At 39.4% G+C, this 20,761-nt stretch overlaps 1 protein-coding gene across 2 annotated transcripts; it reads right to left on the bottom strand.

Moving 5' to 3' along the window:
* Positions 1-3,266: 3,266 nt before the first annotated feature.
* OGFRL1 (opioid growth factor receptor like 1) lies at positions 3,267-19,792 on the bottom strand. Of its 2 annotated transcripts, none has more exons than XM_070418296.1 (7): positions 19,535-19,792; positions 14,724-14,810; positions 14,484-14,562; positions 10,310-10,388; positions 10,146-10,212; positions 9,895-10,040; positions 3,267-5,549 (listed from the first exon to the last, which is right to left on the bottom strand). In XM_070418296.1, exons 1-7 carry the CDS (start codon positions 19,775-19,777, stop codon positions 4,886-4,888), a joined length of 1,365 nt encoding a protein of 454 aa, XP_070274397.1. In that variant the 5' UTR covers positions 19,778-19,792; the 3' UTR covers positions 3,267-4,885. The 2 variants fall into 2 exon arrangements, with proteins under 2 accessions (XP_070274397.1, XP_070274396.1); XM_070418295.1 differs by having other exon boundaries at positions 14,484-14,565.
* Between the last annotated feature and the right edge of the window lie 969 nt (positions 19,793-20,761).

A 20,761-nucleotide genomic window follows, 5' to 3' on the forward strand; every position in this document is an offset into this window, starting at 1 on the left:
TGAAAATGTATGCTTATTATAGTGGTGTATGGAGTCCGCAGTGGCCCACCGTCCTCAGAAGTCAGAGGTCATGAGGCCCCACAGCCTCACTGTGCAGGGTTGGCTGTAGGACCCGTCATGCCATTGGAGAGGCTGCAGGCAGTGCCGGCTCCACTTCACCAAGATGCCCACTCAGGTTCTCAGTCACCTCTCCTCTGAACTCTACTTCCGGGCAGAGTTCGGTCCATAAAACAAAGCAGTTAATTGTATCCTGTGCATAGAAACTTCAGTTCGGGAAGACAAACTTATTAAGTTCTTTCCCACAAATAACTAAAACAGTAAGTTTTTCAACAGATCAGGAAAACAGGAGATGACGAAGAACATTCTCTCTAATCTAAGAAAAAGGCAGGAACAATGCCTTGTAAACGTTTCTAATAAGACTATGGCATAAAAGTTTTAAAAATTAATTTCAGGTTCCTCCAAACCACCTACTGGAAGTAAATTTTAAATAATTTCTCTAATAGAATTCAATGATCTGCATCCATCTGCATCTAAAAACAGGAAGTAAAACACAGAAATTACTTGTAGGAACTGAGAGATATTTAAAATGAAAAGTATAGTATGTAACAAAATTAAGCAAAACCATAAATAAATGAAATAATATAGTTAAGCCATTTTACTATAAACACTTTTTGTCAAATATAACATGTTGCTGAACATTGTGGCGAGTACAGTGCCTTGTGAACTGATGCTACTTTACAAATGAAAAAGCACCAAAGTAAATTCATTAAAATAATTGATATTCGTGGAAAGTTCCTTATGGCAAGATTTTCCAATGGAGTAAAAATTTAAATTTGTGAATGAAAACCATTTGCGTTAGTTTAAGGCACATCTGGGCATCTCCAGACATTCACCTGTATAACTATATTGATTTCAGTAATAAGAGGTTTCTAAAAACAATCTGTCCCTGAACACAATCTGCTGGGTAGGCTGGAAAACTGGAACAGGGAAGGAAGCAGGGTAGTACTTGCTGTCACCCTAGAGATTACCCACACACATCTGTTCCTGTAATAAACACTACAGAATTCCAAGTTGGAAGAAGTCAATATATGTTCACTCCTAACTTTCTCGATCATACATTATCCCAGGCCATCATTCTCTACAACTACACCTACACTTGAAATGATTCTAGCATGTCTAACTCCTGCATGCCGGCATTTAACACATACACCCCAAAAGAGAAAGGGGGATTTTCTAAGTGGGAAACAAAGAAATCTTCAAAACTATTCCTCTAACAAAAGAGCCCCATTTACCCCCAACAGACATAGAAGGCCCGCTGATGCCAACCCCAATCCAGCAGGATCAAGGATGCCCCCTTTCTCAGGTTAGAAGAGCCTCAACTCTAAAAGACCAAATATATTCTTGATTTGGTTACTCGGTAGATCGTAAACTCAGCCATAACTCTACTACAAACTTCAGAAATTTAACTTTAAACAATTAACCAAATAGTCTCTATCCACCGGTCCAACCCATTTTAACCACTTGATGTGGAAGTTTACTTATTAAAATGATTTTTTGAAGAATAACTCACATGTAACACTAGACTGTTTTTCCTTTTTCACCAGACAATGCTTTCACTCAGATTAAAGTATAAAAGCTAAAAGCAAAGTTGGTTACTGTATACCACAAAATAGGAAACATAATGACTGTGACAGGTGCTACGAACAGCATTTTCATATTTTATATTTTTAATACTAAGCAAAAAATCTTAGAACTTCTCTAATAACTCCTGAGTTGTAGGTTTTATTTTCTTCTTGAAGCTGCAAATAAGTAGTCTGAAAAACTAAATTTAAAATAAAACTATACAAAGTACTTTTTGAACTGAGATCTAGACCTGATTTAGATAAAGCAGACATAGTTTCACTTTTATTGTGATTCTTTTGAATTTCTTATGAGATCAAGCATGGAAATATATAAGGGCACAATGTTCTTAATGTTGTAAACCTTTACTGTACTGACATATGCCTTATAACTTTATCACTTTACAATATTTCAAAGTATTTTCACATATATCATATCCTTAGAGATATAAAAGCACAAAATATTAGAAATGCACTGGACTAATCAAGCAGTATAACATCGATTTGCCGTGAAATGCAAGTTAGTATTTTATCAATAGCCAATATTTAGTATCCTTACAGTCCAAGGTTCAACAATAAAGTTTATATATTTGCAAAAAATTCAATAATGTTTCTAGATATTTGGCCATGCTTCACTGCATTTTTATAATAGCTTCTCAGTAAATTTCTGTAAGCAGATGGTACTTTTTAAAGATACAAAACATCAGTCAAACCCAAAGGGTTGTTTCATATGTAAGACACACATAAATACATATCTATAGATCTTTTTTTAAAAATTATCAAATGTAAAAGTATTATTCTTAATAGGAAAAAGTCTAGACACTCATAATTCTTATCTAAAGTAAATAATATCCTCTCCATTATTCTCCACCGAATAACTCTTTCATAAATTACTCACAGATTAAATGTAGGAATCATACTGTTACATGTGAATATGCATTTAAAATAAAACATGGTGGGAAAGGGCCACTGTTTTCAATGGAAGCTAGGCAGTTTTTCCTTTGAGACAAGATGTTCTTAAATTAAATGGCACATTCTAAATAAACCCCTAATTAGGAATAATATTCTGAAAGTTAAATTATTGAATAAAATATTTTTACATCTAAGGGTTCTGACATACTACATACAGTTTCTAAGTAATTTAGATGATACCCATTTATTTTAGTATCTGTCCACTTTTTACTATCTTAATATCTGGTCACAAGTTCTTAACATTATGCACCTAGAAAACAGTCTGACGACTTTATTATGTATGTCAAATTGATAAGATATTTTGAATTCAATTAATTGTATTCCTATAATTCAGCCCAACATGACAAGCTATTCTCAACTGCTAACCCTACAAAACTGATTACTGAACTCTATGGAGACATTGCTTCAACAAGCACCATCTTCAAGGGTTCATGTAAAAAAGAAATTGAAATGTAAATGCAGAATTGTTTCCCCAAATCCTAAAAATCACTTCTCAAAATCACAAGGAAGCAAAAATTGGCATATTTTGGAAACCAAAAATCATAAATGTTCTATATTTATTAGAATATGGTATACAAAACGAGTGTTACTAACATTCATATAAACAAAGTCAAGATTGAGCAATGTGATGTTTCATGTAAACTTCAAAGCAATAAAATCATATTTGTAAAGGCATACTGCTGGTGTGTTTATTTTCCAGAAATGCTCCACTTAAAATCCTCTGATCAATAAATGGAACAGATGATATATGATGTGATTAAAAATGTGACATAGTAAACATTCTCTGGGGGTTAAAGTGAATAGAACTTTTCTTAAAAGCTGAAGAGACACACAAAAGCCAGTTCCTTTCTAAATAAAATGAAAAATTTTTTCTATTCATTGCTTTCACTATATATGTATGCATATTTTGACGTTCTCACCGTTTATGATTTTTCCTGATGTGTAATAATAATGTTAAAATATTACAAGAAATAGCATTTGCTCTTAACCAATATTAACACATTAAGTGTTTACTAAAACTGAGTATATGGAATTTCAAATCGGTTCTCAATTTCAAGGTTTGACAACTTAGAGATGCATCAAATTGTAATTCTTTTTAAAAAGATGCACGCCCGACCGGAGTGACTCAGTTGGTTGAGCATCTCCTGTGCACCTAAAGGTTGTCGGTTCAATTCTTTGTCAGGGCACATACCTAGGGTTGTGAGTTCAATCTCCAGATATTTTTCTCTCACATTGATGGCTCGCTCTCTCTCTCTCTCTCTCTCTCCCCTCCCCCCCCCCAACTTGGATGAGGATTTAAATAAATAAATAATTTAAAAATACACTATAAGCAATATTGTCAATTTCATAATCCTCATAACACTGAGATATTCATGGTTTTAGGGACCATTGCCTTGTTGCCATGCCTTTTAAAAATAATTTCCTTTCTTAGTTTTAAATTCCTTACTCATTTACATTCAGAAACAAAGCACCAAATTTATAGGGAACAGCCACAGAAGGCAAAATTCTTTTCTTGGACTTTTGCATCAAAAAAAATGTTTAAGCACTTAATACAGAAAAACATTTTTATTATTTCAAGCAAAGGAAAGTCTTGAAATCATACAGTTGTAAGTCCTGCTCTGTCCCATTTAAGTTTCAATACAGGAGTTCATCCAAATGTACACCAGAAACGCAGCTGCTGGCTGACAAGATAGTGGGTGAGGGTGAGTGCAGAGAGGGGAGAGGAAAAGACAGCAAGACTGATAAATGAGTGGTGGGGTGTGGGGGGGTTACAGCTCCCCAAGAGCATCCATTTCATCTAAAATAAATATGCTGAGGTATTGTAATGAAAACAATCCAAATTACTTTCTGATTAAAAATCCAAATTACTCCTAGATTCTTCCAGCTTAAAAAAACAAAGGAATCCATAAAACAGGCAAAGGTGTGGCAACATAATGAAATTATCCTCTTGGTTTTCTTCAAGTAGACTGTAACCTCTCAAAATAATTTATTTGACATCCCAAGTACTGCACCAGTACTTCCAGATACATGAAAATAATTATAAAATAATTATTGTACACAGAATTTGTAAACTCACATCCTAAAAGTGTTACTGAATACATTCATTTACTGGGTCTTGTCTTAAACATCTGATTAAACTTAATATCATCCAGAATAAAAAAACAAACAAAATGCTTACAACATAAATCATAAACGGATGGCCAAAATTTGAACTGTGACCTCTGTTCTTTCGGATACACTGTACAGCAGTTTCCGCCTCCTCTCCCTAAACTGGTTTGTGGGTTTCTGATAATTCACTGAAACAGTACCTCATCCTGGGAACCTGTATTTCCAGAACTTCCACAGTCTTTGTTATGATTTTCACCTTCATCATCTTTTTCGGGAGGAGATGCACTCTCAGTTTTCTCTGTGGGGTCACTCGTTGTTTCTTCTGGTGGAGAATTTGAATTTTCAGCATTCCCATCCTCTGCATCCCCTGGCCTGGCGGCCGCGCTGCTGGGCTCTGCGCAGGGCCTGTCTGTCACTGCCCCAGGCTCTTCAGGCGCCGCTTTTTTTTCTTCAGCTGTTTTGCTATTTAAGGGAGCAGCCGAGGAGGAAGTTTTGGAGTCCTTAGATTTTTTGAGCATAGAAGTTTGACTGTTAGGGCTGGGGACGGGAGGGGCAGGCATTTTCTGGGCTTTGCTTCCTTCTGCGTCTTCTTTGCGAGGCGGTCCCCAGATAAAATTCTCTGAAGGCGTGTAATGTTTCTGGGCGAAACGCAGGAGCTTCCTCCTTTCTCTTCTGTCTCTAATGGTATAAACAAAATACTCCAGCGCGCTCTGTTTAATATTGGGAATAGTATTTTCCACAAGAGCTTCGTGAAGAATAAATTTTACAAGAGGAGATTTAAAACTTTCATATCCAAGCTCACCAAGGCTTTTAAGAATGCGGGTGATTCTTAAATAGTTGTGCTGGGACCTAAAAGAGAGGATTGAATAAAATGAGGGGGTGAGGAAATCAGGTGGAGGAAAGCAGGGAAATAAAAACTACTGGGAAATTGTTTTTTTTTTATGGAAATAAGCCTTGTAATGACTTGTAGAGACAAGATTAAGAAAAACAAATTAGAAGGTATGAAATCCTTATACCTCAATGCAATGTCAATCATGTGAAACTCAAACATATAATATATATTCTCCTTATTTCTTAAGTTCTTCAAATTTGAAAAATTTAGATTAAAATTTATTTCCACTGATGTTGTTGTTTCTTAAATACACTGAGGACAAACGATCTACAAGAGTATTTATTTGCAACAGTAATGTACTGTACCTGTCACAGGTAACCAGTGCTGAACCTAAACACAATATTAGCTATTAACTGAGCAGTATGATTTGCAGTATCAACTGTTCAGCAAAATCTACCATATCAGCCAACTCATAAGGAAAGATGCAAAAAAGCACTCTATCCTGATAGAATAATTCTAACAAAAGATGCAACACTGACTAATTTAGCAGAACACTTACAGCTACAAGAAATGACGATGGCTCACTAAGGCTCGTATCCTCATTTGCTGGACTTCATTTGCAACAATTTAATCAGTTGATAAATATGTAAGCCATGTAGAACTCAATAAATAATAGGTACTATTTAATATTATTATTGTTATTATTTAAATATCTGGTATTAAGGACTACCATATTTGTACCTACCCCAACTTAGTAACTCAATTCTCATCCATGCTTGGCCTCTCTCTCCTCCTCTTTCCCTATCAAAGAATTTTAAATTTTCCTTCCAATGACATTGATTTCAAAGATGGCCTTTCTCCCAGATTGCACTATCATCTTTCTCCTGTCCCCCTACTAAGGCCATTATCAGATGAGAGCTTCCCAATTCTATTTTGTCACAATTCATAATCTTCCTCCCCGACTTCACTCAGCCCAATAGTTGCTTTATTACACATGCCTGGCTGCATCCAAAAGGAATCTTCAGCTACATATATTAATTATGTATTGTCATCAACAGCCCAGATATTTGTTTACACAATATTGCAACACAACCATCCCATCACTTACTTCTAACTTTCTAAAACCTACTTTATACCTCAGAAACTACTTGTTACAAGCATTGCATATACCTGTCCTGGCTTCCGAACATGCTTCGAGGATTTCACTTAGGAATAACTAGCAAACTATTTGGGAAGAATGAGAAGGATGTTAATGAATTATTTGAGGGAAGCCAGGGAGTGGTTCCATGGTTTCATAGTTTAATAAGAGAGTTTATTTGGACAAAACAAAAGTCTTAAGGATTTGAGCTAACCAAACACTGGAAAAGATAAGTCCAGCAGTTTTTATGGTCACCATCCTTCCAGTTGTTTACCAAAAAAGTATTATCTTAACATCCAACTCTTTGAAGGCAAAAGGTAAATCATGTTTCAGCCTTATGAATCTGTACTTTTTAATAGGAAGTAAGGGTATTTGGGAGCAATATAAATTTGGGTGAAGTTAGGCCAATTTGCCATTAGTGGCACAACTGAGTTGTTAGGTTAATATAGATTCTGTATAATCTAAAAACTTAGTGACAAAACTCTTGGGCAACATCTACGTCATATGTCTACAGTAAAGAGAAGTATGGGAAAGTGAAAGAATATTTTTTTAAATCCTAATGAATTATATGACACAACAAAATTTACTATATTTGCCAACAGCTCAATCTCATCTATCCGGTCCAAGATGAATGGCCAAAATAAATTTTATGTATACATTTATATCTACACACTCTCCAATTAAAAATATTTATGTAACAGTAGAAAAGGACAAAAACTTAGGTTGAAGAGAATAAAGATCAGGATGACGGAATAAAATTATACAAGAAAGAAATTAGGTGTTTCAATATGATTTGAAATAAATATGACAAATAAACACAAAATGGAAGAAAGAAAAGTAGCTACAATCCTCCTAATCCTATGTGTAATCTTTGGGGTAATACAGCTGATAAACAAGAGAGGCTGGGCTTCTAGACAGAGGTAAGGACTTCTTCAAGAAGACCAAGCAAGTGAAGAGAGAATACACAAAAGGCAAGGACGAGGAAACAGAAAATAGAAGTTAGAGGAGATTCCAGAATCTAAAATATGACTCAGTCATCTAAGGTGATTACAAATAAAATTGGAAATACATCTTAGTGATTGGTTTATATATCTGTACTGTCATGTTTGAAAATATTTCACCTCTTCTAGCCATGGCCACTTGTTCACTGAACATTATTTCATTTCACTTTCATTCAATATTTTTGTCGGCTGGGCTCCTATAAATAAATATTGAATTCCTTGTCTACTCTAAAAAACTCAAGATGTCATATAGATTAAAACAAAAATAAGTTATGACATTTAAGAATAAATCAGAAAAGAAACCAACTGAAGAAAAAAAAAATGAAATAGAAGTCTTCCTAGAGTCCCCTGTAATTTGTTCAAATCTAGTCAATATAAATTTTTAGCAACTAAACCTCAAAGGAAAGTTGTTTTCTGGAAGATTTTAAGGCAATTCACCCACAGCTGGAAAAGCTCTATGCAATCGCCAGGGGAAGGAAAAAGAGACAATGGGTGGTGGAAAGTAACGAAGCTGCATGGGGGGGGCCAGAGGGGGAGCACATGGCAGCCAGGTCAGGCTCCCCTCCCCTGACTCACCCCAGGAAATCATTTAACTAAAACCTTCAGAAGGGCTCTGTTTCCAGCTATCAATTAGAGGTCTGACAATATAACTCCAGGAGGATTTAAGCTGACAAACATATGTTGTTCATCATTTATTCATTCAACAAACATTTGCTAAACAAGATTGCTATTCCAACCAAAAACAAATTGGAGGCAGAGATTCTCTAAAATGATAAACATGAGTACATGAAAGATGAGATACGACCCATCCTCTCCAAAGATTTACTTCTGCAATCCTTCATGTCAATAGGCTAGTTGCATACAGCTTTCTTTGACAATATGACATAAGAGCTTAGAAACTCTGTCTAGAGATAGCTACCAGCATTGCTTAGGCAGACTTACATACTTATGCTTTAAGTGCCTAAGTCAAATTTAACTTCAGTTATGAGTGAATGGGTCTTCTAATCAGGATCATAAAGCTTTATGCCCTTTTCTTCAGTATTTTAGCACAAGTCACCATTTTAATAGTGTTGATTATAACTGAAAAAAAGTAAGAGCCCTGGTCGGGTAGTTCAGTTGGTTACACTGTTGTCCCAATACTCCAAGGTTGTGGGTTCAATTCCCAGTCAGGGCACATACAAGAATCAACTAATGAATGTATAAATAAGTGGAACAATAAGTCGATGTCTCTCTCTCCCTCCCTCCCTCCCTCTCTTCCTCTCTAAAATAAATAAATAAAAATAAATAAAGTAAAAGAAAGGCTTAAACATTAATACTTATTTTACTAAAGTGAGATGAATGTTCTAGAAATATACAACAATTTTAGTTAACTGATGCACAAAATTCTGATTTGTTTTGGACAAAGAAAAATTTATTAGGTAGTTTTAATTATTTTTCTTCTTAGTACCTGCCAGGATCAGTTAATTATAACGTGCTAAACAAGTGCTTTCAAGCTGTTGGTTTTATAGTCCAGCACTCATAAGCCATTCTATAATTAAAAAGGAAAAATAAGGCAGTTTGCATGTAAAGAAAATATAACTTTGGGTAAAAGTATTAATGAAAGTTACAAATATCTAAGCAAAAGAATATAGCAAATCAATTCCAAATAAACTGTTAAAATGTCCTTCAAAGGGTTTGAGATTCATGAACCAAAAGTGGCCTTTTGTTTTTTACCTAAACAGAGAAGATTCTAATTTCCCTCTTTGAATTTTTTTTTTTTTTTTGTATATGAGACTATCTCAGTCTTATAAAATGATTTTTGTGTCATAGGCCTAGTTCATGGATTTAATCCAAGAAGGCGCTAAGCTTGAGGAACAAACTATGCCCCATGAAGCTCACAACCTCATAGAGGGGATTCGGAAAACTGTATACAAACAGTAGTCATAAATGACAAGAAACAAGTCATAAAAAGGGAAGGAGGCCACTGGCTGTGGGCAGTGGAGCCGTTTCAGGAATAAACAGCTCTGAAGCAAAACAGCCATATTTCTACTTGGAATTTTGTTGTTTTGTTTTGTTTTAGAATATAGAGCGGGATAAAATGCATTTCAGACCAGCTTTTGAATTCAAATTCCTGAGTCCATCTGCTCGTTGTTCCTCTGGGAATTCCCGGGTTCCACGGAGAATTCCAACCAAGGGGAGGAAAGAAACATGGTGGCCCTGATGTACAGCAGGGGCTTCACTTACTCATTCAGGTGCTGGAACCTTTCCTGCCAGTTCAAAGCCCGAGCAACATTTCCGGTTTTATCAATCAGCTTTATTCCAAAAAATTCTAACATCATTCTATAAGCCAGGATAAATCTTCTAATTGCCTCTTTTGTTTTTTTGAATTCCTAATGAAAAGAAAAAGTCAGCTGAAATGATTCAGTAGTTACCAGGTCAATAAAGTAGCAATATTACTTGGCCATCTCATATAAAATAAAATGAGCTTGCATTACCTCGATTTCATATGTAGTTAGTTCTTTAGCATAGAAGTTCAAGCCTTGTTCTCTCAAGGGGAAAAGCCTGTTTTTCAGAAAAATAATATTTGTATATTAACATTGTCCGGAAAACATACATGATTAAATAGGGCTCGGTTCATGACAGAGGAGAGGAAACTGACCATTGGATGTAAGTGTGGTTGTGCTCCAGCTTCTCATAATCTCCTTTCCACTTATTGAGAACCTCTTCAATGTAAACACCTGAACAGTAAATATTCAGAAAGTGAACCAGACACTGAAAACATTGTTGAAGGCATTTTAAAATTTAACCACTTAAGCTTTGTATTAGACGTTTTTAAATATTAATAACAGCCCACAAGGATATAGCTTTTAAAAAATGAATTCCCTATGCTATACACTGAGTTGCATAACAGGCCTAATTTTTTAAAAAGTGATACCTCAAATTGCAGAAAGTTCTATTGAACTTTCTACAGTAGAGTTGGCAAACTACGGTCTGACATCTGTTTTGTAAACAGTTTTATTGGAACACAGCCATGCACAAATGAACAACATTCATTTATGTATTTTACACCAGAACAATAGAGTTTAATAGTTGCAACAGAGACCATATGGCCCAAAAAGCTGAAAATATTTACTATCTGGCCCTGCACAGAAAATATTTACCAATCCCTGCCCTAAAGGGTCTTATAGTTCTTTAAATACTAGATAGGGTCAAATTGAGATGAATCCCAGGGAAAAAGAAAGAAAAGGCCGAAACCGGTTTGGCTCAGTGGATAGAGCGTCGGCCTGTGGACTGAAAGGTCCCAGGTTCAATTCCGGTCAAGGGCGTGTACCTGGGTTGCGGGCACATCCCCAGTGGGAGATGTGCAGGAGGCAGCTGATCGATGTTTCTCTCTCATCGATGTTTCTAACTCTCTATCTCTCTCCCTTCCTCTCTGTAAAAAATCAATAAAATATATTTAAAAAAAAAAAAAAAAAAAGAAAGAAAAGAAGGAGGAAGAGAAAGAGATGGAGAGAAGCCAGGAAAAGAAGGAATAAAAAATGAAAGGAAGCCCTGGCTGGTGTGGCTGAGTTGGTTGGAGCATTTTCCCCTACACTGAAAGGTCACAGGTTCGATTTTGGGTCAGGACAGATAGCCAGGTTTATGGGGGTGCAACTGATCAATCTTTCTCACATCGATGTTTCTCTCTCTCTCTCTCTCTCTCCCTTCTTCTCTCTCTAAAATCAATAAAAACATATTGAAAGAAAAAGGTGTTGAGCCATGGCCAGTATATGTCTAAGTGGTTAGAGTATTGGTCTGCCCTCTGGGTTGCAGGTTTGATCCCTAACCCTGGTGGAGGCACTTGCTGGAGCCAGCCAATCCATGTCTATGTCTCTCTCTCTCCCTCCCTTCCTCCCCTCCCTTCCACCTTCTCTAAAAATAAATGGAAAAAATGATTAACAAAAAAATTGAAAGATAAAAGAAAAAGGTGTTGAGTACCTACCATATGTTGGGCCCATGTTATATCTAGTATACATCATCTACCTTAATCTTTGCAAAACTCTCCCAAATCAGTTATTATCTCCATTTTACTAATGAGGAAAGTGTGTGATTTATTCAGTCACACACTAATAAAAGAATAAATGTAGAAATAGGACACAGGTCTTTCTTGTTTCAAAAAGTAAGTCCTCTTGGTCACATTCTATAGTTCCCCTATAGGAACTTATTTTAACAAAAACCTCCCGATTATCTGTCAAGTTCCTTTCAGTAGACTAATGGGCCATTTAGTCAATTTTATAGAAAAAAGAACAACGTAATATTTCTCTAAACATATCTCATTTTTGTTTCCTCCAGAAATCATCAGTTTTTAGTAGAGGGCCACTCTCAAAAGGTTTGGTAAAAAGTTGCTTTTGAATCATTCTGTTGGCTTTATCAGCGTGTTGAAACCAACTACCTCCATAGCTTCCCATTTGTTTTCCCTTCCAACTGCCCCTTCTCCTTTTTAATAGTAAAATACATTCCTGCAGGCTTATGCTTACTGTCAAGAGTGTATGTAATCACTTTTCAATTATGTGTGTATGTATGTACACATACTAGAGAGGAAAATGTGTGAGTTGAGATAATTTATATAATAAAATAGAATAACATTTAACGTGACCTTAGCTAAAATTTCTGACCCCCACCTATCTTATAAGATTTCAAAATAAATTTTTTGGTAAAGATTACAAAATATGAGTGCACTATTTATTGTTTTAAATTACTATCTCCAAAATAAATCTATTAGAAATATCAAAATAATTCAGTTAAATACTGTCATATCTCTATATTCAAAATTTTTTGTTTTGTTTTGTTTAATCCTCACTCCAGGACATGCTTAGAGAGAGGAAGGGAGAGAAAGAGAGAGAGTGTGAGAGGGAGAAACATCGATGTGAGAGAAACATCTATCAGTTGCATGTGCCCTGATGGGAACAAACCTGCAACCCAGGTATGTGTCCTGACTGGAAATGGAACCGGCAACCTTTCAAGTGCATGAGCCAATGCTCAACCAACTAAGCCACACCAGCCAGGCCTGTGTTCAATGTTATTTAAAGGTATTCCTGTAGGTAAATTTTATTAAATTCAAATCAGAGTCAAGTTAATAATTTGTCATTGCATTTCTTCAAAAAATTGTCTTACCCCAAGTCCTAAAAAAAAATACTAATAGTTTTCCCAGCCAGTGTCACCTATGAACCAGGAGGTCACAGTTCCATTCCGGTCAGGGCACATGCCCGGGTTGCAGGGAGGCATGCAGGAGGCAGCCAATCAATGATTCTCTCTCATCATTGATGTTTCTACCTTTCTCTCTCCCTCTCCCTTCCTCTCTGAAATCAATAAAAATATATTTTTTAAAAATACTAATAGCTGAATTAATATTATTTCAATTAGTAAATAAAGCAGTGTGTTTTTATAATTAGTAAATACAGCAGAGCATTTTTATCCAGATGTTTTCTTCCAAATCAGAGCAGACTTTTGAGACACCAGAAAATTAAAGTGGTTCTAGCCTTTCAACAATTCTTAGTCCTAACACCCAACTGGTGTGTTTCTTAGTGCACAGTACAGGGAATTCCTCCTCCAAACATTCCACTCAGGCTTAAGATATCCTTCCTCCAGTTAGCTCATCCAAAAAGACAAGGCCCTACCACTTGGAAGTTTTACAATCCATGACCTTCATTCCTGACTCACATTCCTGTGGTTTTGGCTCAGTTTTCACTGAGAGCAAAGGGCAAGAGCCAGGGCCATTTGGTCTCCTCACAGAGATAAGGGCTCTAAGGAGAGAAGCCAGCTTTGCTGATTTGAGCTGAATAAAATTAGGAGTCCCACCATGAATCATAGCATGGTGCCTCAGTGATATATGCATATTACCATAGTGGCTGCATCCTCTTATAACGATCAGTTTAGAAAAGACCCTATGAGGGCACCTATGGAGTTGTGAAGAAGGAGGCAAGTTTATTTGCAGAGCTGAGTGGAGACCTACTGTATGTGCAGTTCTCTTCCCAGGCAGGATATTGGAACACTGAACTAGGACTGCTATAGCTCCCTCACTCCTGAATCTGGAAGTCTACAGGAAAGATCATTCTAATATAAACATTGCTTTTCAATTATGTTCTAAATAATTTTCATGTATGGCACAGTGAAAAGAATACTGAACCCTGGAACCCAGACCCAATTCTTACAACTGAGTAACTCAACAAGTCAGTCATTCAAGAATTAAGACCTAGTGACCTTACATTTAAAATGAGGAAGCTGAATTTGAGCTCTAAGGTTCCTTAATCACCTAATTTTCTATGGTTTTAAAAATGTCCTCTCCTTCCCACTCACAATAATGGCTTCCACTACTTGTCAGATAATAGCCACTGTAAACAGGTGGTGGGAAGGTATTGCTAATCCACAGTGATTCCTCTAGAATTTGCTAAGTGGATGCTTACAACTTGAGGGTCTAGGACTTTGGGGACACATTAGACCAGCAGTGGGCAAACTACGGCCCTCGGGCCGGATCCGGCCTGTTTGAAATGAATAAAACTAAAAAAAAAAAAAAAGACCGTACCCTTTTATGTAATGATGTTTACTTTGAATTTATATTAGTTCACACAAACCCTCCATCCATGCTTTTGTTCCGGCCCTCCGGTCCAGTTTAAGAACCCATTGTGGCCCTGGAGTCAAAAAGTTTGCCCACCCCTGCATTAGACTGTCTAGCGAAGTGAACCCAGTCAATGAACACATGCATTGAGAATGTACTGACCATGGAATAAACAAAGAATAGCTAGGTACACTTATTATTTAGACTTTGCTTCTTACCAAGGTAACAGATTACTCACCATCTGGCTTAAATGGAATTTTATTCTTATAAAAGCGAAGATTGCTCAAGTCATTTTGATACCGGATATCTTTGAAGTTCTGCTAAAGGAAAAAATAAATCAATCTCCAGCATATGCACATATTTAAAAAACGCACAACGACCCTTCTTGAATGTTTGTTCACTGGCACCACAAAATAAGAAAAACAGAAGGGGAATATTTTACATTCATTTTAGAAAAAAAAAAATTTCTGTATCTTACTGGGTACTGGTGTCTGTATTTGTACAAATCCCTCGCAGCGTAAAAACTTCTCTTTGGTTTAGCAGTTGCTTCAGTGGAATCAGCAACCTAAAATAAAAAGTGAAATTCCATTCACATGTTGAAACAAGATAATTTCATTGAGAAATTTCCAGAACAAACTTAAAACAATGACCATCCATAAAGAAAGCCTAAACAGTGTCAAGCTGTCTAGATTACTGAAAACATTATAAAAGTCCTTTTAATAATACTTATAACATTTGCTGGCATTCTGTCTTCCTGATTTGAACGTAATAACATTTATCCTAAGGTGTTTTACTAAATTAAAAACTTTATTATTTACTAAAAGTATACAGAGGCTAAATGTTATGGATAAATATCCATCAAAATAGAATTCAAAATGAATTTAAGACATATACCAGTACATTACCATAGGTTATACAACTGATTCTATGACAAAACTTATTTTAGAATACTTTACATAATACTGAAAAAAAACATGTTAAGATAATAAATCAATTCTACATAGAAAATTGTCATTAGTTTTGCAATATTTAGCTGCTTTTGGAAATCAAGTAATATTTATGTAAGAAAAAGAGGCTTTTAAAACAAACTAAATAGCTTTCTAAATTCCATCCTTCATAGCACCATCATAAATACACAAAGTCAAGAATAATGTGTTAATTCAGTGATAATACAATGCAATATAAATTAACAAATTTAAAATATATACACACAGAGAAATGAAAAGCTCTCAATGAACTTCAGACTGTAATGACTTATATGTAGTAGTTAACTCATACTATTTATACTTTAAGGAAAATTTCTACCACCATTAAATAAGTTTTAAAATATAAGATGTAGGTCAATGTAATTTATTTACAACCCATGTGTAAACTAAATGTAGCACTATAATATGTAAGAAGGTGCTTCATATCCAGTATCCCTCAGAAGAACAATGAGACTGATGACAATGATGAAATAGAAGACAAAGTTTAAATCTCAACATTCATTAAGAGCTTTTCCCCCAATCCTTTTCTCATCATTTCCTACCGCCCCCCTGTGTTGATAGATTGGCTTCGTCTAAGCCAGTGGTTCTCAACCTTGGCTGCACATTAGAATCACCTGGGAATCTTTTTAAAATCCTGATTTCTGGGCCTCATCCTCCGGAAATTCTGTTTCTTTGTTACTAATGTTGTGGCCCCACCCCATAACAAAGAAACAGAATTTCCGGAGGATGAGGCCCAGAAACCAGGATTTTAAAAAGATTCCCAGGTGATTCTAATGTGCAGCCAAGGTTGAGAACCACTGGTCTAAGCAATTTTTGCATGTTTTTGAAGTGGTGTGATTCTCACTATTACTACAAGTACAGAGACACTTTACCACCACATTCTCTGATGTTTAACATTAGCTACTCTGCCATGTTACATAAGCAAGGAAAAGCTTAAACTCTGGTCCTTGCCACACTAGGCCTTTGGAACTGCTAGGCAGAGTTCCAAAAGAGCTCTGCCTAGCAAGTTTCTGAATCTATTTAGCCTCAGCTACAACCATATGAATCATCAGCCTACATTTGTATAGAAAGCACTTTTCCATTTACAAAGTGCTTACATGTATTTCATTTCATCTGATTCTTCTAATGCACCTGGCTGGCAGTTATTAGTGTTTCCACCTTAGAAACAAGGTAACCCAGACGTAGAGAAGATGAACCAGACCCAGAGTCCAATGACAGCAAAGGAACTAGCTCCCATGCTCTGGGCTCCCAGTCCAACTAGTTAGGTACAAATCAATTTCAGCTCCACTAAAAGTCAAAGGTCATTACAGAAACTCTGGTATGTCGACAGCCCAAGACTTGGAAGCAGGAGACTTGGGCTAGTCTCAACCCTGCTACTTACTTGTTAGGCCTTAAGCAAATCACTTACCTGAGTCTTAGTTTTATTATCTGTGAAATGAAGGTAATGACTCATGCCCTACCTAATGCCCAGCATTATCATGAGCACCACTGCCGCCTCCAACTTCTAAATGTACCAACCTGCCAGCATCCATCCCTGCTCCTCCAACTCCTGCTCCTTTTGCACTCTCTATCCCATCCCTTTTTACCTGCTCTGGCAAGGATTTTGTTCCTTAACATATTGTTCCTAGTTCCTGTATCATCAAAATGTCCCTCTTTTCTGGCTCATTCCCCTCATCAAACATGCTGTAGCATCTCTAATCTTAAATATACACAAACCTCCTTGCCCCAAATCCCTTTGATTACAAGAGATCCATAGCTCTGCTCCCTTTGATAGTAAAACATCACAGAGCTGCTCTTACTCCCTGCTTCCTTCTCTTCTCCCGTGACCTACCCCAACCAGGCTTTCATCCTCAGCATTCCATCAAAACAGCACCTGTGAATGTCACTAACAAATTCTCATCTTACCAAATGATTTCTCAGTGCTCAATTCAGGGACCTCCCAGCAGCACCAGCCAGTGAATGCCTCTATCTTTCCTCAAACACTCAGGTACCACACCTCCGGAGGTTTCTCTGACCTCGTTGTTCCCCTCTTTGGCTCCTCCTCATCTTTACACGCTCTAAACTGAGGAGTGTCCAAGGCTTAGTCCTCATTCTGCATCAGTCCTTGATGACCAGTATCTTCTCATGACTTTAAATACCACCAGTCTTATATGCTGAGGACTCCAGGACTGGGGTTTCATTCACCGATATAATTAACTACTCAACTTGGATGTCCCAGAGAGTATCTAACTCAAGAGAATTACTGATTTAACCTCTGAAGTTGCTTTCTGTCTAGACTTCCCCATCTGAGTTAATGGCACCATCACCTGTCAAGTATTCACTTAGACTAGGAAGTGGCAAAAAGTAGTCAGTCTGAAATATACTTTAAAGGGAGCGAGCGCCAGTGGTACTTGCAAATGAATTGACTATGTGGAGTAGGGAACAAATGGGGTTGATAGTCAAAGAGCAAAATTAAAAATAAGATTTTTTTTTTAGAAGTTAGGTGGTGATACCAACACGAAAAACCAATCATTAAAGGAAAAAAGGGAAAGCTGGTCTACCATTTATGGGGTTGCAATTAACTGTCTGAAACATTAATTATCAAGTTGGTTTCTATAGATGGACCTGATGGTTGGATTGAATCTCTGCTGGTGTGTTTTGATAACCCAAAATCCTTTAGACGGTTACTTAGTTGGGAGACAAATGGAAGGGGAAAACATAGAATACAGCATGTAGTACTTTCCCGGGGTTGAATGGCAATGCAAAATGACCCAGCAGCACACCAGAACCAAGGGGCAGAGGGATATTCACAATTCCAACAGGCTAAGATTCTGACACTGGCCATATATATACTTGGGTATGCATCCTTCTCTCTCCGGCTGATCCTCAGCAAGCTTCTCTCTAGGCCTGTCTTCTCTAAAATGAGAATTAAAACCAGCAACTCCCACCCCACCCCCAAAATTGCAGTTGATTAAAATAACTTGTGTTAAGGGAGGGTAGTGGTTTGTCAAGGGCGGGGGGGGGGAAAAAGGATACTTATGTAATACCCTTTGTAATACTTTAAGAGGAAAATAAAAAAAAAATAAAAATAAAAAAAATAAAAAAAATAAAAAAAAAAAAAAAAAAAATAAAATAAAATAACTTGTGTAGCATAGAGCTTGCACTAAGACTTCATGTTTCCTCCTGACCCAAACAGAGATCATCAGCAAGCTGTATGAGGCAGCCTCCGCAGTAGTACTTGGGGGGTGATTCCTCTACTTGAGCAAAGAACCTGTGGTTCTTTGGGCTCCATTTTTTCACTCTCGTTTGCCCATCACTGATCCAGAGGAGGCCTGATGCAGAGCAAACAGTAGATGCCTCTACAATGCACACTTCCTCAGAGGTTTGGCTAGAACCAGTGTTTCTCAACCTTCCTAATGCCGAGACCCTTTAATACAGTTCCTCATGTTGTGGTGACCCGAAATTTCATTGTTACAAATTGAACATAAGTAAAGCATGGTGATTAATCACAAAACAATATATAACTATATGTGTTTTCCGATGTCTTAGGCGACCCCTGTGAAGGGGTCGCGACCCACAGGTTGAGAACCGCTGGCAGTTCCTCCTTTTTAAAGTTTTCTGAATTATTTTCTGTTGCATCAGAGGGTCCAGGGGATATTTATCTCTTTGCTAATCTCTCCTCCAAATTGTATTAGGCACATGATTTAAGCACAGTTGGATCAACAAGTCCGCTGCGTGAAATAAGATTTGTGAAGAGCGCCCTGAACTCCTCCGTTGAAAGGCCTTACTTGGGGGTAAAAGCCGTGGCGTTTTAACTTCGGATGGGGACCTTCCACAGCACTTTCACAGGCTGTCACCGCCCCTGGAGGGGAGAGCGCTCGCTGCCGATCAACTGCGGTCCCACCTTATTCTCGGTAATTTTCACCAATAACACGCACCAGACCGGCTTCCACAGACCTCTATTTTTAGACAGGGTCTTCCCACCCCACCTTCGCAGCACCCAGCTGCGCTGCAGAGGCCACGAAAACACTCATTCAAGTTGGGTTCTGCCTGGAGGACTTCCTGGTCGTGCCCGCGATCAGGCCCCAGATCGGCAGCGATCGGCGCGGCGCGCCCAGCCCCCGCAGGCCCCCGGGTCCGCGGGGCGGCGGGGCGGCCGGGGGCACCGAGGGGTCTGGCCGCCGAGGACGAGCAGCCGCCAGGTGCCCCTGCCCTCCGCGCGGGGACAGCTCGGCGCTCGCTCCTCTCGCCCGCGACGTCCTTCCTCCCGGCGCCCGGGGCAAGGGCGCCCCGGCCCAGCCCGAAGCCACCAGGGGCCGCGTACCTGCTCGGCGCCCGCCGCCTCGGCGTCCTGGTCCGGCGCGGGACTGGCGCGGGGCCGCCCGCCGGCGGGCTCCGGGGGCTGCGCCGGCTGCTCGGGCTCCTGCCCCGGGCCCTCGCCGCCGCCCGGCCCCGGCTCCTCGGGCTCCGGCTCCGGCTCCGGCTCCGACTCCGTCTGCCAGGTGGAGTCGCAGTCCTCCACGGTGGTGGGCTCGCGGAAGCTGACCCCGCCGAGCAGGTTGCCCATTGAAGAGGCGGCGGCGGGCGCGGGGCGCGGGGCGCGGGGCGCGGGGCTGCGGGGCGCGGGGCGCGGGCTGCGGTAGGCGCGCTAGGGCCGGGGCACGGCCGCGGCGAGGGCGCTGGGCGGCATCCTCGGCGGCGGGCGCCGCACTGCCTCGGCGCGGCCAGCGCAGACAGCCACACTCGCGGGGAGGAGCCGGCCGCCCCGGGACCGCCGCCGCCAACGCTTGAACCCGCCCATCTGGTTCCTTCTCCTCCCCTTGGGCGGGAGCCGGTGCCCGCCCGGAGCCAGGGCAGCGAGCAGCCCACTCCGGCCGGAGCGCCGCCGCCCAGGGCTCCTGGAACGCACCTCACTTGCCACTCCCCCTCCACCAGCCGCCCCAGCCCTGCCTTGGTTCGGCCTTTGAGGTCCCCAGGGGTGGAATGGGGTTGGCTTTTTATCCATCCCCTTCCTCCCTGATCCTCCCTCTTCCTCTCCCACCCTCAGCCCCACTCCCACTCCCTGGCAGGGACCCCTGCCCTGGGGGTTCCTTCCTGCTGAGCGGGAGGAGTGATGGATCCCGCCCAGGTCTGGGAGGGCGGGCTGGGGTGGACCTGGTGTCTAGGAGGTGTCACAGTCCTCAGCAAGCCCTGTCCACACCCCTTCCCCTTCTCCCTGCTGGTCCAGGAGGAAAGTAAATTAGCTGCAGCAGAAAAAGACAAAAGCTAATGGTGAACAGGCACCATACAAAAGGAAATCCAAAGCCATGAAGACTGTATTTAGGGCTGCCACCTGGAGTCCCTGTGATCTAAATAAAGTCAAAGCTATCTGTCACTTCGTCTAATGAGCAAAGGTCTCTCGACACAAAAGGAGCAATAACAACTTCACATCAACCTGTGGACATTTTTACTAACACCCTCTCAAAACAGGCATTTGAAGTAGCAGAAAAACTCAAAATCCTTGGCCCCTTGGTCTGTTCTGTATATGAAGGGGAGAGGGAGGGCTATAGAA

This window comes from Myotis yumanensis, unplaced genomic scaffold, assembly GCF_028538775.1.
Source record: "Myotis yumanensis isolate MYYU_CA2020_CCGP unplaced genomic scaffold, mMyoYum1.0.hap1 SCAF_6, whole genome shotgun sequence".
NCBI classification, from domain to species: domain Eukaryota; kingdom Metazoa; phylum Chordata; class Mammalia; order Chiroptera; family Vespertilionidae; genus Myotis; species Myotis yumanensis.